The following is a 24,152-nucleotide window of genomic DNA, read 5'->3' on the forward strand; positions in this document are numbered from 1 at the left end:
GTCCCATTGAAGTCTCTACCTCAGTTTCTTCAGCCACATAATCAAAGGAACCACTGGAAAGGAACAATCATGAAAAATAGTGTTGGAAGGAAAGTGACCACTGATTTAATCTGCACAGTTGCGTAAGTTAAATTAAAGGCTGTAGTTCAGTGCAGTGTAATGGGGTGGCTAAAATGGAAGGCAACTGGGACTCTTCTAATGCAACACAGTTAACAGAGGGCTCTTATCAAGAGGTTGAAGTCATAACAGCTGAGTGTGGGCATAAAGAGCAAGTTGGGGCAGTGTGTGGGTTGGCAGCAGCATTTACTCTTGAGGAGCGTGGGGGAAACCTTGTTGTCATGTTTGTGATGAGAGAAAGAACAAATGACAGAGAAAGAGATTTCTCAGTATGTCAGATACCATGCAGGCAGTGAAATCTGCTGGGTTGTAGTGTGATCAGAGAGATTAGATATATTTTATCTCAAATGTACTTTTCTGAGGAACACAGGTAAACCTTTTGGAGAGAAACAGGTAGACAAAGAGAAGACGGTTATTTTCCCTACTTTTCTGTACTCAGAAGAATGTTGAATCCAGTTTTCTATTCACTTCCATTTTCTTTGCATCAATTCCAAGAGTAAAATGCATTTATTCCTTTAATGTTATTTATTGGAAAGATTTAGGAATGGATTGTTGCATGTTAGACTTCAGAAATGTGATGTGTCTCATACTTACAGCGTTATAATTAGAGTCAGGTGTACTTATTTATTGCATTCTAACTCTAGGTCTATCAAGTGTTATGACAGTTTATGAAAATATTACTTCACTCCATAATCATTTTTATTTTGGTGACGATGCCATATTGATCTAGATTTCCATTTATGTGCATCAGCATATTTAATTTTGTCTCATGACAGCATGAAAGTGGAAGGTTTTGTCGTTTCAGTTATAATTCCTAAGTATTTTAAGAATTTTTTAATGCTAGAATGATTTTTTCCTGTGTGATTGAAGGAAGCTGGCAGGCATCACCAAGCTTGCACAGAGGAAATATTTTTTAATGTTCAATGTATAAGAAGTGTCTTGTTGTTATCTTTGTAAACAGAAGATGATGGACAGAAAAGCTGCAGAATTTTCAGTAAAAGAGGATGGTTTTTTCAGCTCTTTTTCATTTCTTAATGGAAGAAGAATTATGGACATGAGAGCAGGCATTGCATTAAGTGCTTGAAATATTCCTTCCCTGCAGACCAATAAAAACATAACTTTTCCATTAGGGAAATTCAGTTTTTTGAAGGCTGCATGAATCTGAGCTCTGAATCAGTGAATGAGATGACTATGCTGGGATAAGCATTTCAAGGTCTGATTATGTACTTTAAGTCTTTCGTAGGTGGATAGCAGCAACTTTTCCTGTGACTCTTTTTATATTAACTACTTGACTTATCTTTCAGTACTTCTGTAGTGCAATCTCCTGGTAGCAGATCAGTAACAGAGTTTCAAAGCCATGGGGATTGAATGATTCCTAGCTGAATTTGGACTTTTCAAAACACTCTAGGTCTTTGCATAACTTCATAAACAAAAGTCAAACACTGCAAGTCAAAATTATGGCCTTTCTGTGCTTCATATGACATGTTTATAGTGGTTATGATCTCACCTATGATAGATTGTGCAGATTATAGCTCTGCCTTTAAAAATATCCTTCATCTGTAATTGCGAGATGAAAATGCAGCAGTAAACTGCTATCACTGGGGTGTTCAAATTAGGTCCCTGATCAGGGCTGTAGAGAATTAATACCAGAGCAAATGGGTATTCAAGTGAAGCCATCGTTTTTCTGTGCTGTTAACCATGAAATAGTAACCAACATGAATTTCCACATTCTAAAAGATCACAAATAAAAACGAATAAAAAAGAGCAAAATCATTACGAGTCATTACCCCTGCTCCTTACTTCTTATTAATCGTATTTCAATTTCATATCCTATATTACCTTAGCCGCCAAACATATCACAGAGGTATATAAGGATGATTTGTCCTCATTTAGTGTATGAGGAGACAGAGACACTAAAAGCTTCTGAAACTTGTCCAAGATCTGGGAACTATTATGTAGAATTCTTTCTTTTTTTTATTTTTATTTAGTTGTAAATAGTCTGAATGTAGCCATGATGCTTGTTATAATTGATCAAATAAATCCCATTCCCCCCTTTTTTTCTGAAGGGCTGATCCCATGGGTGTATGCAGCATGAATAGTTAAGGCAGTAAATGTGACTATTGTGAATATTTGGTCAAAATATGGGCTGGTTTTGTTTGAGTTTTTTGAGGTTTGTTTTCTGCAAGCACTGCTGGGAATAGTTTACTTATCACTAGAAGTGTTCCTTGAAGCTCTAGTGCACCCCAGGGCTTCCATGAGTGCATTCCTGTGATCCCGTTCTGGTTTATATGCAAACAACCTAACCCTTCTGCCACGATCCAGAAAAATCTGTGCAAGTATTTGTTATGATACTTATAAATTCAGGTGTCAAGGGGAACACGTCTGACCTAAAGATCCTCTGTCACCATCCTGATTATTCATTCCTAATGGTAAGATTTGAAAATACTGGAAAAAGGCTTTGGTGGAAGAAGCACATGGATATAAAATGCTCAACTTCTTGCTGATTTTTTCACTAGTTTATCCCCTCTGCCAATCCTATGGCTTAGTCAGTTGATGAATTTAATCAGCTGCCTGCTCTAGACATTATTAAGAGATATCAGCAGTGAATTTCCACCTTGCACATTAGATTTTTGGCTGATTTAAGTTGGGGTCACCCTGTGCTGGTGCTGTAGGTGGTTAATAGCCCCTGAGAAACCAGCTGGGTGGACTGGTGGAAAACACGAGCTCCTGGGAGTCTTGGATGTGTTTGCACACAGGAGGAGCCAGATGGTTTTCTCTGTGGGTTTTCTTTGGTTTCACTCTGTGGGAGAAGTACCTGAGGTGGATGCTGCCAGGTAGTTGTGTGAATTCTTAGTGTGTTAACAGCTGCTCTGGCTCTTCTCTCAGAGGTATATTTACAGCATAGAAATGAAAACTAAATAGAATTCTGTGTGGTGAAGTTGGAAGTGGGGAAGACTTCATGCCTTGTATATCTCCTGAGCCAGTGGGATGGGTCTGGTCGCAAGGTGGCATCCCAGCCTGGAATCTGGTGATGGCACATGCTGCATGGTTTATAAGTGCTTTGAGATCACAGGCACTTTTTACATGTTAATAAGGTTTTCTTGTTCACAGCCCTTGGGCATGGCTCACTCACATGGCCATGTGGTAGGCACCACAGTCACCACAGTCATCTGAAGCTGTGTGTAATATTGCGGATTTGACTCTAAATTCACTGCTGCATCCAGCCAGCCTCCAAAAACACCATGACTTTTGGGAAGCTTAGGTCAGGTCCCATATGACCTGCATGTTTCAAAATAACCGGTTGGTTGGCTTATACTGTCAAAGCCAACCATCCCTAAAATAAGGCTAGTCTCTGGGACTTTATCTGGGCCAAACAGATGTGTGGACTGTGATTTTATCCTGGACAATAAGAATTAATTCAGGGTAGGCCTGCACCTAAACCACACACCCAGTGCTGGGGCCATTAACAGCAGCCCTGCAGCATCAGGTTCAAGCTCAAGCTGGCTGGTCTCAGGCAGCAACCCCCATCTCACGTGCTTACTCTCATGCTCTTGTTCCAGGGCAACCCACTGTACTTCCAGTCTGCCAGAAATGTGACAGTGAACATCCTCAATGAGAAGACTAAAGTCCTTACTCGCCTCGTAACAGGTAAGGAGGGGAAAAAGCTGTGTGGTAAAACTAAGGAGGGATGAAAGCAGGTGTGTTGTGGGATGCTGTGCTGGCTTTAGGCAATGCGCAGGAGGAGAGCCCAGGTTTCTCATGAAGTACAAATGAAAACTTCACTCTACTTTGTAGAAACAAAGCTAGGTACATGAAAGCCGTGCTGGAGAGGCAGCTGGCTGATGCTTTCTGGTAATGAAGCAGACCACTGTTTTCATTTGAAAGCCAATGTAGAGACAGAAAGGTTAGTTGTAAGACTTCAGGGTCAAGGAGAACATCTGCAAGCTGACATTTCTGTTGTAACAGGCACAGGCTTTTCCTGAGACACTTTTAACTTGCCTAAGATCTTGGGAACTCCGCAGACTAACTGTGGCTGGGCTGGGACTTTGCAGTTCAGAGCTCTCTGTGCCCTTCTGCTGCTGAAGGATGCTCTCATGCTCTCAAGTGTGAGTGTGTTTGATGGGAAAATGGGCGTCTCATAAATCCCCAGTGCACAGCAGCCTTTGAATGAATGCATGTGTAATTTGGGTTGGAAGAGCCTAATGCATTATATATATTGTAATATATATTATATACATGATATAGGTTCGATATTTATATATTGAGATTTTTCTGGGGGCCGGGAGAAGTGTTGCTGTGTGGCAGAGCCTGTAATCCATAAACATGTTGTTTCTACATGAGGTTGGGTTGTTTGGTTTGCTTATATAACATCTTGGCCTCTAGTCACAGTATTAAATAATTAAATATGCAGCTTCAGTAAGCAGTGATTTAAGCAGCACGTGTGAAAATTGCCTGGAGGAAGGAAATAAATTCAACCCCAAGGTCCCTGATTCTCACTTTCAGAATGAACATGTTCAGTTTGTTTGTTCTCCCTGTATTTTCCAGAGGGCATTTGGTTACTTAAGCACCTCCATGTCGTGAGAGCTCGGGAGGATGTGGTCAGTGATGTCTCCCCATGTGGTGCTCTGGTTATTGAGCTCATTTCTGCGTTCAGCAGCAGCTTTGATTTCAGAGCAAAGCAAAGAGGTGGTCCCGTGTAGTGCATGCTGCAGTGATGTATAGGGAGGCAGTTAATTAGCAAGATGGAAATCAAACTTAAAGTACTGGATTTTCTCAGAATGGCTGCAAGAGTTCTGAAGTGTTTCCAGGGACCTCAGCATAGCCTCACGTTTCTGTAGTGTGAGCCATGCACGATCGTGTGTACCCTGATACCAATACAGATGACCTGTGCAGCAAAACGCTGTGTATAGATGGAGTTTGAAACTGCCTATGAGAAAACACTGGCTTTCAGGTATTATTTCTCTTGTCTTTTGAGAAATGAGAAATCAGACATAAAGATGGCCAAAGCTAATGCAAAGCTGGTCCCCTGCCCTGCACGGTACCATATTCCAGGGAGTCTGTGGCTTCGACTGAGTTGCACAGGGCTGTTAAGTGGTGACTTTTCCAAAGTTCAGCCTCAGTCTGTAACCAAGGGGTCTGCTCTTTGCAGCCTTTGAGCCGCAGATCTCCACAGAATTGCTATTCAGGCAGCTGATGTTTATCAGGCTCCCCAATAGAACACATTGCCAGAGGCTCTCCAGCACTTCGGTGTGCAGCAGCCTGCAGGAGAGGCAGCAGAATTGAAGTAAGAGCAATGAAGGAAAGTTTAACTGATCTAAAAACTATGAAACATGGGAGGCTGCCATTCATCTTGGCCTGCAGTTGGTTCTAAAAGAAAAACATTTGCTTCTGTGGTGGGGTTTGGTTTGGTTTCTTTTATATTGGTCTGTGCATGACACCGATACCATTCAAGTCCAGGTATATTTAACAGGCAGAAAACCAGGAGTCTTTTACTCCACAGCATCAATCCAAGCAAAATGGACTCAAGAACTCCTGATGTGTCTTAGAGCTGCACCAATGGTTTCAAAGCGTGGCTGAGTATGCTCATTGCCATTTCACATGTGGATCTGCCTTTTTGTAAGAATTTCATAGCTATCCCAAGTTTAATGGTGATTTTATGACAAACATAAACATTAACAAAAACATAAGTAGAAAAAGTTGAGAGGTCGTTATTTGGGTAGAAAACGGTGCCCTTTCCTAATGAGATGTCACCCTCTGAAAAGCACGGACCTCCCCGTTTGATGTGTCAGGTGCAGTTTGTTTCTGCAGGGCTATTAGGACAATCTCAGCAGATGGGTTTATTAAATGTATGAAGCTACTATGTAATTTTCTTACACTTTTCACTAAAAGGTTGTGCTTCTTCCCTCTAGGTCCCCAAGCAGTGGAAGCACACAGCCAAAAATTTGAGGTGAAAACCCTCTCTGGAAAATTGCTGTTTTCTGCAGATGACAACGAAGTGGTGGTTGGAGCAGAGAGATTGAGAGTTTTAGGTAAAATATTTTTCACTAAATCAGTCTTTTAATATGCACCTCTTCAAATTCTAGTATGGTTTTGCCTGACTTTCCTTCATGCTTCTTTTGGAGATAAAGCCTATGGCTGTCTTTATTGCTTTGAATCTTCCCCAGGCGGATAATGGCCAGGAGTTTGTCTGAGAGGTTTCTTAACTTTCACAATGTGTTATTTCCCCTCCAAAAAAAAACCCTACCCTGGAAGTGGTTTGTTTGGCTTAGTGAAGTAGATTTAAAACCATCTTTGGAAACTGATGAACTTTATGTCTTGTGATGAGGGACAGTGAGGAATCATTCTAAGGATGCTTCTATGTCTACAGTCACTGTGTGTAGGGAAACCTCAGGCTTCGTGGTTTTGATCACCATTTTACCAGCTCCTCTTTCATTCTAAAGCAAACACAAAGCAGGAGACCTGCAGGGAAAAAGTCAACATGAATTAGGACCCAGTGTTAATTTTCTGAAGAGTTTGATGGCCTTTATGTTAGCTGTTCTTACTTAGCCACATGGAAGAGCATGTTGTGCATCTCTGAGCCATTTTCAGCTATGCTGTTGGTAGGGTTAAGTGTCCTGTGCATGGAAGGAGAGTCCAACCTTGCCAATGCCACCATTTCCCCATCTGACTTTTGAGACAGACAGGGCATCTGGAGCAATCTTGCCTGTGCAGGATCTGCCTCCCCTGCTGTCCTTCCTGCTAGGCTTTACATCTGTCGTTCCTAACAAAAATGGGGACACAGTTTGGGGTATGGGGGTTGTTTATTGTTTGCTTGGACTTTTATTTGTAATTAGAGAAAATAAACAGTTACAGTAATTGTAAAATTTTAAGTGTATTTGATAGTTAATGAAATTCCTTCTCAGAAACTTGAATTCTCTTGCTCTCCAGTTCGATCTGTGCTCTTTGCTTAATGTGAGATTTGCTTGTGAATTATCATGTAGGACCAGACTGGGTAGCTCAGTACTGCTAAGCACTTAGCCACATAGCAGTGCCACTGATCCCTGTGGATGCACTGGTGCTGGTTTTCTAATGGCTTGATTTGGATGCATCTTTACTTCTCTAGTAAACTCCTAAAAGGAGAAAGATCAGTGAAGGAGCTTAGAATGACACATAGTGGTTTTAATTATTATTATTTCTACGTATTGTATAGTGTATTACTAGTATATGGTGTGTAATGTGAAGGAGCTTAAAATTAGCACCTCAGAGTCTAACCATCAGAAATGGGGCTTTGTGTCCTGCCCTTAGTGGTTTTTGTTACCTGATGTCTTGCTATTCTAGATGGTTCCTGTTTGAGGACAGGCCAGGGGTAGCTCTTTGCTGGCTGCTGTTGTTACATGCTGAACTAGTTTAGTCACCAGCTATACAACTTAGGTGAGTTTTATAGGATAAATGTTGATCTTCACAAAATTAACAGTATCATTTTTAGCTAAAAACTTTGAAAAGTTTGTTCACCCTTCAGAGCTGATTACCTTGGCAGTCTTTGTGCAGGAGAGGTGAAGTTAGAAAGCAACAGTTTCTAAATGTTTTCTTGCAGACCTTAAAATGAGAGAGATTTATATCACTGGTTCTTCAAAAAGGCACAGAAACGTTTCCTTACAAGTTACAAGTTCTCCTTTTTACATACTTACAAAAATATTGCTTTTTATTTACTTTGTCCTTTGAAGAAACCAGCAATTATTTTTTATAGTTATTTTGAGTTTCTGCCTTTATTTAGTCTCCAGAATAAACATCATCAAGACTACTGCTGACCACTGTAGTTCATTTTCATTTTTATCTGCAACTGAGTGTTTCTGGGGGGTTTATTAGGCCTATGCAGACCTATCAGAAAAGAAAAAAGTAGAATGATACTACTGGTGGTGTTGCATGGCGAGTATTCTGATGACCTTGAGCTGAAATGCTTTCAGAGTTCATTCTTGGCTTTGGTTTTCTCCAGCTTTGCTTCCCCAATCTAATTTTATCTCCAAAAGTGTTTGCCATGGCTGTTTGCCATGCTGGGAAGTGTTACACCATATGTTCATATTTCTTCCAGTGTTTTTGTCTGCACTTGAGGCTGGTCCAACTTGTACTACACAAATTCCTTTGACCATTTCTCCAGTGGTCGGCATCTCAGGTGCTGTTGGTATGTGTCTGCTGACACCTATCTGCGCTATGTAAATAATCTCAACTTGTTATTGCTGAACACATACTTGTTATAGGAGGAAGTGATGTCTGCAGTCTGGCATGAACGTCATCTCACAAAGGTTAGAGCAGCAGTTACTGGGGTTGTGGCTAGTTTTTAATCGTGTTAATGATAATTACTCTTTTCTTTGTGCACTCTTCAAAGTTGATTCCGAAAGTTAGTTTTACACAGTAAATGAGGAAGCACAGTCATGAGGAAAGAGGTGCTTTCCTTTTTTGAAATGGACTCTGCTCTGGGGAGCCAAGGGATTTTTCAGCATTAGCAAGGCATTAAAAAAGAGAGGAATGCACAGTTATGGATAAAACCTGTACAAGTAGGACATGTGCTGCGTTTGATGGTGCTTCAAAAAATGCACAGCATGAGTAGTGCAGATTACCAAATGAAAATGCTTTTATTTTAATTGTGGGGAGTTAGTCCTGTTTATAATGAGTAAAGGACACAGAAAGACAGAGTTGGTCCCTTCTGCTTTTCACGCATGATGTAATTTAGAGTAAGTCAATGATTTTATTTGATTTAGTGAATCCAGTTAAACCTGTCATCATAGGAGAGCTTGGAGGATAACGGGAACTTCTGTTTGAGGACAGGGCAGCCCTCTGAGCCCTTTGGCCGTGGTCAACTCTGATGACAGTCTACATAACCTTTTCCAGACACAAGCATGAATTCCTCTGCCTTGCCCAGAGCCAGCCAGAGGCCCAGCATCTGCATTCGTACAGATGACTCAGAAGAAGCTCATGTTTGCCTGCAAAAAGTCACGTAGAAACTGAGCCTTATACCACATCTGGTCTGCCCTTTTTCTTCAGTCTTATCTGCCAGTCTCCTCCACTCTTGTGGTGGCACATTCTCACTGATAATGCCCCTTGCTTTTACAAGCTCCATTCCTGCAATATCTGAGCACCTCATGGTCTTTTAAAAGCAAATCTCAGAGCCGTTCTCATTCCTCAGAACCACAACTCTGGTTTCACAAGGCTTAGATTTTGAAAGGGAAATCTGTCACTCCTCTGCCTGCTAAACAGCACCATGGTGCTGCACATGGTGCTGAGCGTGGGGTGAAGTGCAAACCCCTGCAGTGGCTGTTGCCATGGTCAGCCGTGCATTTTGGTAAACACCACACAGATACAAGCTAATGCCTTGCTGGATGGCCCCCGTGGACTCATAAACACATTGGGTGTGCATTACAGGAGGTAAAAGAGCTGGTCCTAATTGAATTCATATGTGGTGCATCATACAGCTGTTCCCCTTCCTGCCTCCTCCCTCCCTCCAGAAATGAAAGGAGCATCTGAAAAATAGTGTGTGAGAAATGCTCTTTAGTTAAAAGAGCATTAACAAATAACTTTGATATCTATTAATTACCATTTTCATTTAATAACATATTGAACATTATAGCATCTATAAACAAAAGGCAATCATAAAGCATTATTCCAACTGCTAATTAGCTCTATTTATTCTCCAGATTAGTTTTTAAATATGCCCTCTAGATGCCACTTGATACTAATTAACAGAGTTACAATATTATCTCTATAGTAAAGCATTTTTAATTAAATCTAAAGCAATTTAAATTAGCATGAGTTTTTACAGAAATTAAACTGTGGTCAGATGCTTAATTTAGCCTTATAAGACAACATCTGATGACATGGGGGTGTCAGTTCCCCCAAGGGCCTTGACATCTTTTTTGGAGCTTATTTTCTGAAGTTTGTTTTCAGGGACACTTGCCAGTACACTCTGGTGTTTAATATTTATGATGGATTTAACCAATATTTTGGTTTTTAAGGCTAAGCATTGATGGGAATCCAAGGCATTGCAGTGAGCTGAGATAAAAACGCAAAAGACGCATTCCTGCAGCTTAACAAGCTTTCACAGTCCCTGGCTTTGCGTGGTGGAGGAAGGTTTGTGTGGGAGGTAGGATTGCATGGGCTGAATGCTGTCGCGTTACAAATCAACCACGCTTTTTAGCCATTCTTGAGATTACCATTTTGCTTTGCAATGAGGCTAGGATTAATCATAAAACCCACAAGGTCCCTTTTCTGTCATAGAAGAATGCAGAGATTGCTTCAGCTGTGGGTCCTTGAAAATGTGCCTCTCACTTTAAACATTTATACCACTTTTTTTCTACTATAGCCTAATGATAAAAATTTGGCTAAAGCCTTTCCCTGTGGCAAACTCTTCACTAAAATAGCTGTATTTAGTGTGGGGTGGGATGCCTTTTGTCTCCCCAGTATAAAGACTGCAGGAGCTTCTCTGCAGGACGTGTGTGACCCATCCTCCACACATTGCAGTCCTCCCCAGCACTATGGCTGGCCAGAACGTACCTTTGATCTCGCCAACGCATTGCATGCCCTCTCTTCAGGTAATTAGCCAGTAGCTCTATTTCTACCTTGTAGCTTTTTTTCACTTTAGTATGTTCCATCTGGGCAATGAATCATGCGGAGCATGCAAATGCTGACCACAGGTTAGACTTCCAGGAATGTTAGTCTGGTTTGGGAGCATTTCTTGTTCTGGTTTCTCTCCAGGTGCCTGGGAATGCACTTGAACAGAGGAGTTAGATGTTGAAATGTTATTGCAGATTTATTAGTAAGTTTGGAGTAATTAATTCCAAGGCACATTTCCAACATTTTATTTATGAGCGGTATATTAAGGGCTGGAGAGGTTTTAGTGGAGGAACACCAATGATAAAAGCAATGATATAAGCCCAAGTCAATGAGATGACTGCATGATTGTCTCATGGAAAGCTCTTTTAAATGGGTTTGTGTTGGGGTTTTCTGTTACTGGGGGCAGAGAGAGTAACCTGCTCTGTATTTGCAGAATTCGAAGTGCTGGGTTTCATTACCATGGAAGGGTTGTAAATGCATTTGCAATGTCCTTCATTTCAGGCAAGAGGAGAACACCATTTAATATGGATGTGCTGAACTAATATGTCTGTGTACATTGGCCCAGCTGTTTCTAAAGCTTCACATCTATAAACATTTTCAGATAGCCTTGTATTCGCTTGATCTGGGAGGAGCTGCAGTGCCAGCCTGGCTAAAGGACTCTGTTCACATTTCCTCAGTATTACAATTTTAGTAGCCTCTTGGCATGTGCTTTCTAGCTTATGTTTGCTGCAATGTTTACAGCAGAGTGACTTTTATGAGTGTGAGAGTAGTTGTATTTCATTAAAATAATCCACAAAACTGTTTGACTGGCACAGCTCATTCCAGAGGATGATGTGAGCTAGAAATTTAACAGTTTCCAGGAATCACCACTGATTTTTGCTGCATGCACCCTTCTTCAGAAACGATTATTTATGGGTCAGCACATGCACAGTTGCCCTTTACAGCAGCCATTATGATTTCAAAATGGCATTTTACTGATTTGTTTGTGGCAGAGGGAACACCGTTTGTAGCCAAGTGTTGAAATCAGGCTTGATCCAGAGAGGAAATGGAGCTTTCTGGCCTTGCCGTTGAGTCTGCTGCCATTTTACGCCTGAGGGTAAATGCCAAGCTTGAGTCTTTGTATTGTGGATTTGGTTTGGTTTGCTGAAAATGTGTCTGTGAGTAGCTTTTTCAATGGAGAAATGATGCTACAAGACACGTTTCTTGGCAAATTGAAACCTTTTCGTACTACAATCCTTTTCATTTACAGAGGCATTGGAAGGGAAGTTGCCTTTGGCTCAGAGATGGCTCAGTGCTGACGATGTGCAGCCATGGTACTTCCTTGGGATGTGGAGTACCTCGCTGTGCTTCTGGAAGCAAACACTGTACCATCAGCCTGGGGACAGAGGCCTTTCCCACTTCATCCAGTTGCAAATGAACTCCTGCTTGCTCAGCCTGCTTCAAAGGCACCAGGAGGTAGCATTTGCTTTAGAGCTTCCTTCTGTGCTCCTGGCAAGAGAAAAGAGCATGCCACAACTGCTGCTCACAAGGCTTGGACAGGCATTTGACCTTTTGCTGAAGGTGTATGAACTTCTTTGGGAAGCAGCTACGAATATTCACTGTGCACTCCCTGTAGGTGATTAAGCAGTCACACTAATGCAGTCCCAGAGCAATTGACAAGCTGTCATGTAGTCACTGGTCCTGCAGAAAAGGAGCGTAGAATAAAACGAGGAAAGTAGGGAAATTAAGCTGACAAATGAAGATACCAAGTATTAGCGCTGGCACTAGCAAGAATGGAACAGCCTCGGCTGTCTGTAGCATTCAGTCACAGCAGGGAGTTTCATCAGATTTCTTTGCACTCATTGCAGAGGTGTGATGGTGGGAAAAATTGTGTTTAGCAAAATTAGGGAGTAGAATATGTTTTCTATCAGTGATTAAATCCACAAGAATATTGTGTCTTGTTCTCAGTTAGGAATTGTGTTATTGCAATATCAGTGTAAAAGTCAGATGTCAAAAAGTGACTTGATCTGTAATCAACAGTGATAAAACAACTTAAAACTATAGATTAAAAAAAAATATTTGGATGAATTGAGTGGTTTCAGGGTTTGTTTTCTTTTTTTTTCCCAGAGGCTGGGATGGGATTTTTGAATGATTTCTTCCAAATAGAGTTTTTCTCCCATTCTATAAGGGAAGAAATTAAAATGATCAGATTTTGAGCAAACATACAATTTTTGAATGATTACTTCTGATTGCTTTGCTGCCTTGAGGGCAATAGGTGCAGACTGTTGTCCATTCCTTTTAATGACAAATTCCACTAACATTGCCCTCCTTTTTCAAAATCCACTCACCCAGATTGTAAACTTGTCTTTTGATGGAGAGAGCAATGTGTGTTGGAGGGAGATATACTGAGTTTTCCTTGCGTTTGCTTTTACTTCAAAGTACATTCCAGGCAAAAAGGGATAGCATTTATGTAAAGTGTATAGGGCTGAAATGTGTGTTCAGATTGTGTTACCTTAATCCTGTTTAAGGAAAAAGAAGAATCATCCACGATCAGATTAATATTGATTAAATGTCACAAGGATTATGAAGGAAACATACTGTACACTTACCAAACACTGAAATCAGATTTAAAGTGTGGCAGATTTATATTTTATTTCCTGAGTGTGTTCCCCAGCCTTCACAACCTGATCGGTTTAAAGCTCACATAATATTCTCCTTGATAAATTTCCACTGTGTATTCCTACTTCAGGTGCTCTCCTGAGTTTCTTTGCATCTTTGCACAAGAACGCCACAAAGAGCTTCAAAGGAATGCAGTGATGATATTGCTGTTGTTGAGCTGCAGAAGTGTTGAAAGGCCCCACATCTAGTCAAGAAGGAAATATCTAGAGGTCAGCATAAGTTGTAGCAACCTTTCTTTGTATGTCTTTTCTCAGTTTGGCTGCAAGCCCTTCTGCTCTTTTCTGTTATTCTCTTTCTATTTCTCAGACATTCTTCAACTACTGGAGAGTAGGCACATACATGTCTGTAGACACATATATCACTAATGACCCACATTTTGATCTCAGAGCTTGCAGCTCACCTTTTTGTTTGCAAGTTTTTTAGCTTAAAACCAGGCTCCATTTATTTCTTGGGACTAGAGCCAGGTAATTGCTTCTTCTCCCTCCAGGAGAGCTGGTTGGAGTCATAAGGAGTTCCCGTCCAGCCTAACTCAGCAATAGCCCGGTACCAGGCCTATGGGTTGACTCACTCCCCATGTGAATATGGTGCCAAGACCAACATCTAAGGCAGTCTAAATAAATCACAAGACATTCTTATTATAAACACCTTTGTTCATGATACATGTGGTTTCATTACATAGATTGCCCTTAAAAGAACAACTCCCCAGCTCTTTGACAGTGAGGTGGGCAGATAGACCTTTGCAGTGAGGTATTTTTATAGTATCCCAGAAAGAAACATGAATGAAGCTTTATGGCTTTTGTTCAATGCACTGGCTTAACCCAGCCAGGCTATTATTGTTGGGCCCTGAAATGGAGCTCTTATTGATTTCAGATTTGATGGGATTCAAGGGGAGCAATGGCAATTACTATGTTCATCCATTTAAAAACATAAATTAAGGATGAAAAAGGCTTTTAAAACCAGGAATTAAAAGAAGCGGGCACAAATCATTCCTACCTATATTGTATTGGATTTACTTCCTGGGCATCTGTTTGCATCTTTTTAAGACTCTCACGTATTACCCTGATGAGACCTACAGAGGAGAGAAGCTCATCAGACAGGTGTTTTCATGGACAAATTGCTGAATGTGTCCTGATCAATAGTGGGAATGGGGGTAGTTTATGGAGATCACCAACACACTGTACATTGCCTCTTGACTTTAGCTAGAAGAAAAATTGTATCAAATCCTTCTTCTTCCCTCATTTGCGCAGTACTACGTGAAGGCAGAGTGCTAAAGAGAAGATACACTTAAGCCAAATCAATCACAAAGCTTGTTACAGGGCTCTGAGAACTCAATTTCATTCTAAAGCAAGGATATACAACACTACAGGTGTAGTGTGGGTAAGAAATTATTACTAAAAGAATACAAAGAGTGGGAAAGAAATGTGTTGTCTAGAAAGAAAAGGAAAAGGAAAGTGAGGAATATCTAACCAGGTACATCTGCACCTGAGTGGAAACCTGATTTCTCTCCTTTGGATTTTGTTCACCCCCAAGTGCTGTTCAGCTGATTGCCACCTACCCTTGATAGCACGGGAGCATCAGTCATTACTCTAAAAATACCTCTCATTGCATTGCATTTGAGCTCTTCTTCTCTTCTTTACAGCTGATGGGAGTAGAAGCCTACAGCAAGTTTCATATAGAGGGAGCAGTCTGTGATCATTATCTTGCCACAATAGCTGGAGCCCAGTTCTGACCAGAGAGAGCTGGAATGGCCCTTGCCTTTGCACCAGGAAAGGTGCTAGGGCAGTGTTATGCAGATCAGGTTCTTTTGCAGCACACAGGGGAGCAAGAGGCAGCTTGGAAGGCTAAACTGTTGATACCCTCTTTCCTCTGTTTGGATTTGTTGCTGTTAAAGAAGATGCACATTTCAGCTGAACTTTGCTCACTTCTTGGGGCATTTGTAACTTCTCTCTTCCCTATGGAGTTGGGAGGGCTGAGCTCACACCAGCCTTTGCCCTGGTGGGGTGTTAGTAATCTCTCCTTCTCACAAAGCTCATGAGATTGATCAAACAAATGCATATTTGGATGAAGGAAGGTAATGGTTTAAAAGACATTCTTCAGCAGGACACTGGCAGACCAATGTGCACATACAGAACACGATGCTTCTGTTTTGTTTCAATGTGAAACTGGGATAAAACCCCACCTTTTTTTAAGCTATGTCTTGGATTCATGTCATAGAGTACGATTGCCAAAAGCTCAGCCCACTGACTTTTTATGTTGCTTCCATGTTGGAAACAGTGAGGCCAGATTGCTCATGGCAAATGATCTGCAGCAAGGAAGGACAGTGTCATCCTGTGCAGGAGCTGGGGCTGTTGAGAAGATGCAACAGGGCAGTGGCAATGGAGGCTCCTATGACAGGTGCAGAATGGAAAGAGGAAGCTGAGAGGAGATCAGAAGCTGGGTCTTGCTCCAGCAGCTCACTTGCAGTGATCCACACCACAGCCAAGCTCCTGGATGTGACAATAAACTTCTAAGAAACCACTAGAGTCAAACGAAATGCAAATTCTGATTTGGCAGACCTGTTCTCATAGAGCCTTTCGTGTGAGTCTCAAATGAAAGAAGAAAAAGAAGCAAACAAACATAAAAATATCCTCAAACCCTGTAAGTGAACTGTAAATGTTCCCTGGCCATATGACTCTTGATTTTTGTTATTGTATGAAGTGAACACATATAGGGGTCTTTGACATTTGTGTCCCCACTCCTTATGCACTAGAAGGGAAAAAAAAACCCAAACACTCTGAGTGAATCTTTATGGTGATTCAAAACACTTTAGGAAGATCCTGTCATATGCTTTATAAGTTCGTGACTGATTGCGTGGAATTAAGTTATTGGGCAGAGAACTAGCTAATGGAAACACATTGATGAAATCATTTTTGAGGGACATTAAATGGAACTTAAAATAAAGCTGAAATGGCTTTATGGATTTTTCAGTCAAACTGTTTATGAACATTTATCGGTGGTAAATTACACAGTGTCAGGAGACGAAATCAGTAGGGATGGCTTTTAATACAAGTCACTCTGATACAATGCTGTGAGAAAGAATAATTTATTGCCTAGGAATGTACAGTTTAGTGTGCTTAAATACAAATTATATGATTGTTTCCTCCTAACTGTCTTCGGCTGTTTGCAAATAAGTCACCCTTAGCAGAGCAGAAAGTCTCATAAGATGAAGAAAAATGTTTTCAGTACTTTGCAATGAAATAGAAATCTTGTCTTATGTATTTTTCAGGGTAGATAGAAAATGTTTTAATAACGGATAATTCAGGAAGCAGAAGCTGTGTTGTACAATAATAAATTTAATTTGCATTTGCTTTATACTCACTAAAGGGAAAAGAGGGATAATAGTAGTTTTGATTGGGAAGGGAGATTGTATTCTTGAACAGTGCAGTTCATGCAGCCATGAGGGTATTTCGTCTCTGTATGCTTCCCTCACTGGGAACGAGTTGGGGCTACGTAAGGATTCACTCACGATTTGTAAAACGATGTGATTTGTTTCATGTTCCTGTTAGACTTGCCTCTTGCCTTTCAGCTTAATGTCGCGTTTGCCTTCCCTTTGGCCCTGTCCTGCTGCCATGAATCATGAGTAGCACTCAGCTTTTCTCCAGGGATGTTCCCATCCTGGAAGCATCCAACAAAGAGCAGAAATTTTCACCACTTTCTGAGCAAATGACCTTGGACTTCATATTTTTAAATCCTACCCTCTCTCTCTTCTTCCGCTCCCTGAGGTCAAACATTTGTTTCTCCATGATGTCCCAGTTCTCTGCAGAGCCACAATAGCCCAGTTCAGTGTCCACAGCACATTTCCCTCAAACTTTTCTTCCTGTTTGCCAAAGCCTTTAGTAAAACCACTTCCCCTGGCCTAATGCCTTCACTTTCAACGCCATCCAACAATGATCCTATCGCAGCCTGGCTAGGGACTTCCATAGTGGCCCAGAGCCACACTTTGATACAGATGTCCAATGTAGTTGAATTTGTCCAAGGCAGTTTCCCTTGGGAGGCACTGTGGGAGCTGCCAATTACCCAGGCAGAGACTGAGACTCTTTACTGTAGAAGAGAGAGGGCTGGTGGGAGTGGACACATTCAAGGTCTTTAACAGTAGCACAAAAAGAGGATGGTAATTCAGTGGTTCTCACAGTCCGAAGCAGAGCAAGCATCCAGTGAAATCAGGCAGCAGGCTGAAACCAAAGGAAAAACTTCTTCAGAGCATTTAGTTAATCTGTTATCCCGTTGGTACAGAAATGGGGCCAATTAAAAGGATAATTAGGTGAGGTGAGGAAAGCTTATCAGTGTGTCTCCAGTGGCTGGATGACACAGCCAGCTCAAGGAGTCCCTCAGCTGCTGACAGCCAGAGTCAAGGGAGGGATGTCTCAGTCCTGGCCCATCAGCATCTCCTCAGCCCTGAGTGGTTGATGTCCTACTCAGTGACAGGGACAAGTGGCCCTTTGGGAGATTTTGTGCTCTTAAACAGAATAATAAGTAATGATATTGTCAAGGCAGGAAGCCTTATCAAGGCAGGTAGTGTTTACTTCTAATTCATATCAAAGGAGAGAAACAAAAGGATTTGGAAATCTCATTCCAGTTCTCAGCACATAAGGCACTCTTTCATGGATCTGGGAATAAAGGAGACAAGGAAAAGAGGGTTTACGAACAGTATATGGGGAAAGAAAAACAAGGAGATGGAGGAAAGGAATAGATGTTCTTATTTTCAGCCTTCCTGAAATGATCACGTTGGAGTCTTCTCTGGCTTTGTTTCTAAAGTTGCTTCCTGCATTTGAATGAAATAAGAAAAGCCTAGAAAACCCAAGTCACTGGAAATATGCTAAAGTTCCCCTTATTCTGCAGGTATTTCTGGTACATTCAGGTTGTTATCTGGGGCTTCTCATAACTTAGGTAGCTGACTGAAGGTGTGTAAAAGTGAATCAAAGTTACCAGCATAAAGCCACCATTTAAGCAATACAGGTGGAAGGGGTACAAGAATATCTATGTGCACCTCCCTGTGTGCACTTACTCATCCTCCTCCCCTCGAAAATCATTGTTTTGTTCCACAGATATGTGCAGGCTGTAACTTTTGCTAAGTTTCATTGCAGAGCTAATAGGCAAACAATTGTGTGGATAAGCAGAGACTTAAATCATTTGGAAACTGTTGAGAGAGAACAGATCTGATAGTAATAACCTTCATGGCTGGCAAGCTACAGCTGCTTTTGACAACTTGTAGCAATGAAAGCTTAAAGTTAAGAGCTAAATATCTGTATTGTGCCATAGGATCAATTTCAATTCCCAAGTTTAAAGCTTGAAACTTTAGGCTGCTGTTATTATCTTTGAGATTGCTCGGGTTTTTTTCTGTAGGTTAGAAAGGAGTTGGTTTTTTTTTAATAAATGTTGGCGTTCTTGTTGTGATTCTGATTTTTTTTCTTTAACACAGTGGGACAGCTTAGTTAATTTATTTCAGTGCAGTGAAAGCGTGGTCCTATTGAAGCCACAAGTGGTTTTCTTTTCTAGGGGAAATTATAGAAGGATGTTGTATTAACATGTTTTGTATCAACTTAGATCTTTTATTCTGTAGCGGTGACTTCCAGACTGCACATAGATAACAATTATAATAGCATGTGTAAAGAGACATGTCAAAGAATATATGTAAACAGTCTTAACGGGATCTGTAGTTTGCACCAATGGCTTTACTGAAAAAAGAAAGGAAAGAAAAAAAAAGCCACTGGTGTAGTTTGCACGCTGACACTGAAATTGCTGTGATGACTACAGATAATGAGTATCTTAACTGTTCACAATGCATCTGAACGCACAACCACAGGTCTGAATTTAAGAATAGAGGTCATACTTGCTCACTGGGTAGGCAGCTATGTATTAGAGAGCACGAACATCAATTTCTGGTGCACTGCTGTGTGTCAGACGATACCATTCTTAGCTGTGTTTTAATTGCAAGTTTCAGTGGGAGTGAGAATTTGACGTTCTGCAGCACAGAGCATCTGTGACAGCACCTCGGACTACTGTGTCCCAGCAGAGTATTTAAAAAGAGGAATGGGTTCAGAAGAGAGCAGTGAGAAGTCCAGGAAATCTGCTTCACAGTGAATGATTCAGAAAGCCCTGACTTCTCAGAGAATCAGAGATGGTTGGGGTGGTTGGGTCACCATCAGCAGATGTCTACCTACAGAAGGTGACGAGTCTGGTCGTGCATGGCCAGTTGCATGCAACATGAAGATTTAGTGGCTGAAAGTGAGACCAATTCTGATTAGATACACATTTTTTAATTAGAAGAATTAGTAGAAAGGCTTGCCAGAGGCTGGCATGTGATACATTTGGCTTAAAATAATGACATAAAGAGCATCTCTTTCTAGAGAGACACAGGATGGCTCAGTCACAGAACATGGACCAGTGCAGGGGTGGCTGGGTGCAGTGGCCCAACTTGGGCTATGCAGGTGGCCACAGAAGAGGATTGCAGTGGCCTGAAACTGAGGAAAGCTGTTCATATTACCTTGCAGTTTACAGCTCGTGATCTAAACAGTCAGCAAATGGGGATAGTGCTACCTTCCCCAGCATCGCCAGGAGATGGGGAAAATGAGCAGAAGTTAAATGACTTCTGGGTCACACATCAAACCGTTAGCCAGGCTGGGACTAGAGCAGAGTCTGCTGCCTGCCTGTGCTGTGTTTCATCAGGTGGACACCTCCCTCCTTTTCCCCAGGCAGGAGCACAGCCCGACCAGAGATACGTTTGCAGTGATTAAGCCAAAATTTGGTTTCTCCTTTGAGTATCTCTGAGCCCAGCAAAAGAAACAACGTCATGACATGCATCCAGGTTCATTAATGGGTGATGTAGCTGGATTAGATGCCTGGTTACCAGGGGGGGTATCTTTTCCAAGTTCCCTGCATCAGTTGGGTTGGCAAACACTTCCCACAGTGGGGGTGCAGGCTGGTGTCTTTACAGCCAGGCAAATCCCAGTTGTAATCAAGGCAACCAATTTCAGATGATCAAGGTCTGGCTTTTCCTGGGGACAGAAGGGATGTGTGCAAGCAAGAAATGGGATCAGGCGATGGGTTAAATTGCACCTAGGTATGATTTGACAATCACTCCCCTGATAACAGCTTATAATGTTTACAATTTGTCTTCTGTTTTGTTTTGTGATTTCAGGAGCAGAAGGCACAGTGTTCCCTAAATCTATAGAAACTCCCAATGTCAGGGCAGACCCCTTCAAGGAACTAAGGTAAATTTTGGAATATGGTTTAATGGTAACTCAGTGGAGCCTTGTTTGAGTTGTGCATACTGCTGGGCATCATTTCTGCTGTTACGTAAGAGCTTGGGGTTGACTTTGGAAGGCATCACCGAGAGGATGCCATAGAAGGGACCTGTCATCCTTACATGTAATGTGACCGAGCTAAAGGCAGTCATGGGTGATGAGAGCATCATTTATCCTCTGTAACCTGCCCTGTGTACCCTGGGATCATCATTTGAAAAACAGATAGAGAAATCTTCTCCTGGTTGTGCAGGGAGGCACTGGAGTCCATGCTGAATCATGGGGAGCAGCAGCAGGGAAAAGGATAATGCTCTCCAGCATTATCTGTCTTGCAGAAATGCAAACGCTCCCTGACCTACACTGGGTATGGGTATGTATGCATGTAACTGCTGACACTGGCAGCAATGCCACTTGCTGACAGCAATGTATCAAGAGGGAATAAACAGCACAGCTCCTGGGAACCTCAGGCTAATGCTGAGCCTTATATTTATTTAAAAACAAGCCACACGTGTGGCACTACGGGTTAGTTCGAATGACTGGTCCCTGACAAAGACTAATCATATTGCCTAATAAATTAGCAACCACATCTCTTGGTATCTTCTGACCAAGAGGACTGTCAGGATTTGCCATTGATGCGGTAATTATCGTTCCTTAGAGAGAGAAAAAGTGAAAAAAGTCTCCAGAAGGATGTCTTGTCCTTAGGTCTTAGGTTGCAAACTCTCCTTTCCTGGGAACTGCTGGGAGTGAAGCAATCTTCAGACAGCACGAGGTGCGGATGCACCGAGATGGGAGAGGACCTGTCATTAACTCTCTCTGCTCTGATATGGAGATAGTTGTGGCCTACTGTAGAAGATGAGGAACACCCTGCGTGCCTTCCCTTGGGTCTATCTTCCAGTTTCTCTCGAAACACTCTTAATTCTTCCCAGTTTTGCTCTCGTGGGATCCTATGTCAGACAACAGCTACAGTGGTGGTGTGATTCAGTTTGTTATGAAAGCTTGTCCTCTTTCTCCATGCAGTGGCTTTGTCCCTGCCTTGTGGTTTTCCCAATCTTGATATACTTAAGAAAGGAAACAGGATCTTTGCTCAGCCTGACATGCTCCAGGGTCTGCTGGGGTGCAAGGAACCCCAGGAGGGCAGGGGTTCATGGTGCAGAGCACATGTACCCCCCCATTTCCCTGGGCAGAGCAAGGAAACAAAGCAGTCAGTGGGTGGGTGGATTTGTAGGTGAGGTTCAGGTGACAAAGGGTTTCTGGCACAGCCCAAGTTTACTGACATATTCGGTGGGGGAAAAAAGGCAAAAAAGAGAAAGCAAGATCATGGTTAAAATATCCAGTAACATCTAATTAACTTACAAAACCAGGTCCCATTTTCAGTAGTGCAGAAGAGATGCAAGATTTAGGTCCAAGATTGTGGTTACTTAGGACTTTTCTAAACACGGGAGGGAAATTTAATCCAAGTAAGTGTAGAGTGTCATATTAGAGGGGACAAATGTGAATGGAAATGTCCTTAATCTGACTGAGTATGCTTCTGTTCCAAAGAGAATTAAACTAAATGAAATTGAAATGAATTAATTGCAGCATCTATGCAAGGGGTTGATTCCGTATATTTTGTAGAATCATAGATCGGTTAGGGTTGGAAAGGACCTTAAGGTCATCTAGTTCCACCCCCCCGCCATAGGCAAGGATGCCTCGCACTAGACCATGGCGCCCAGGTCTCTGTCCAGCCTGGCCTTGAACACTGACATTTGGTCTGCTTTAACTTCATGTTGTTATTTCACTTGTTTTATGCAGAGAGCTGTTAGATAACTGACTTCCTTTGAAATTAGTGGACTGGGTGAAAAAGGAATCCTGCCAAAATCTGGGGGTTTGTTTGAGTTTTTTTAAGGGAAAATCATTGAATTAGATTTTCCTTGACAAAGTGTCCCGTGGGGTCCTAAAATATTCTGTGTGCGTCTGAAAATTTTATCTTGGCAGAAATAAATGTTTTTTTTTCCACCATCCTGAGAAGAACAGAGCCAATGGTAGCACCGTGTAGGGAAAGCAAGATTTCCCAAGAGCAAAAGCTCTATTTCTCCCTAAACCAAGAACCATCCATCTCTCTCTCTCTACATGCTGGAACCCTTGCTGCTTCTTAGGTAAAATGGTGCCTTTTGGGTGCAGTGCAGAGTTAATAGAGAAAATAATCTTACTCTTGGGGGCCATTTTTTTGTACCTTCCTATTTTGATAGCAGTATGTGTGCATAAAGGTGTCCTTTTGGCCTTTTTAAAAAGATGCTGTGGTGAAATGGGGCTGGATGAGGTAGCATATAGGTCCCGAGCTGTCATACATTGCTAGGAAAGCAGCATTGTAAACATGCACTCATTAGATGCTTGACTCTAAAAGCCCCATTTCTGTAGTAAATAGCACAAATGTTCTTTCCTCAGGCTGAAGTTCTCAGGATGGGGAAGTGCACATTCAGCTATTGCAGGCTGTTGTCAGATGTCCCCAACCTCCATCACTCATCCTAGACCAAATGGTTATGGTTAGGTCTGTGATTTATCCTTTATTCTCTTTTCAGTACCAAACTGACTCCCACTTTTTTCATTAGGAGACTTCAAAATAAGGTGACAGCAACTGTCAGTATCAGAAAGAGAGGAGACCAACTGCTCCTGTCACCACTGGGAGTCAGACCATCTGTATGTCTTCTTTCCCCTTCTCCTCTCTTTAACAGACAGATTTCCCCTGCAAGATAGGCAGTACACTATTGTGTCAGTCATCTCTGTTTCTGTCCTTCTTTTCCTCCCATCTCCCAAAGGCATTCAGTCATGCCCATGTCTCACTCTCCAAACAACAGCACACACGATCTCAACAGACTTTCTTGTCCCTGTTTATCAGACAAATGGTCTTCAGTTCATACAGCCTAATTTATTTATCAGTAACCACCTCCTCTGCAAGGTGGACACCATCCTGGAGAATACGCAATGTGTGGTCCCTTTGCTGAGTGCCCTTTTTAAAATGCTTGTGTATGCAGTGGTTTAGATGGAGAAAATTCAGGTGGCAATATGTCTGTAACCCTTTCCTTACTAATGTGTGTAAGCCCATATAATGTGCTAAGCCCATCACAAGGCTGCAGGAATTGGTTTGGTTCTTGTTTGAGCCAGGTCTGGACTTTGCTGTTGAGTCTTCTCATGAATCTCTCATATGCTGCAGACTCATGTGTCCTAAACCAGTCTTATTAAGTATCAGTTGTAGTAAGAAAGCCAGAGCTCCTAAATGTCCTTAGTGCAGAGTGTTATTAATGGTTTGTATTTCTTCTTTGCAATCTAGAATGTTCTTTAATAATGACTCATTAGAACTGGAGGTGGTTGAAAAACTGTCTGCTATACTTCTGTGAACATTTGCATGTTTTTACTTATTTGAAATAATTTTAGACTCCTGAAAGTTTTGGTAGTTGTTCGTTGGGTTCTAAAGTGGTCAAAAACAGGAAAAGGAAAGCAAACACATTCAAATTATTTTCAAATTCTTGTAAAGTT

General features: G+C 41.7%; 1 protein-coding gene across 12 annotated transcripts in view; it reads left to right on the top strand.

Annotated features, from left to right (window-relative positions):
- The window catches only part of SGCD (sarcoglycan delta), a 326,461-nt gene that overhangs the window by 273,389 nt on the left and 28,920 nt on the right, over nt 1-24,152 (top strand). For all 12 annotated transcript variants that reach the window (XM_062607492.1, XM_062607489.1, XM_062607488.1 and 9 more), the window contains 3 exons: nt 3,678-3,765; nt 6,027-6,146; nt 20,537-20,609. In XM_062607492.1, coding sequence (XP_062463476.1) covers nt 3,678-3,765; nt 6,027-6,146; nt 20,537-20,609 — 281 coding nt within the window. The remainder of the gene's footprint in view (nt 1-3,677; nt 3,766-6,026; nt 6,147-20,536; nt 20,610-24,152) is intronic.

The sequence above is a fragment of the Pezoporus occidentalis genome, unplaced genomic scaffold (genome assembly GCF_034315485.1).
Source record: "Pezoporus occidentalis ecotype Australia unplaced genomic scaffold, CSIRO_AGI_Poc_V1 ctg124, whole genome shotgun sequence".
Classification (NCBI taxonomy): Eukaryota; Metazoa; Chordata; class Aves; order Psittaciformes; family Psittacidae; genus Pezoporus; species Pezoporus occidentalis.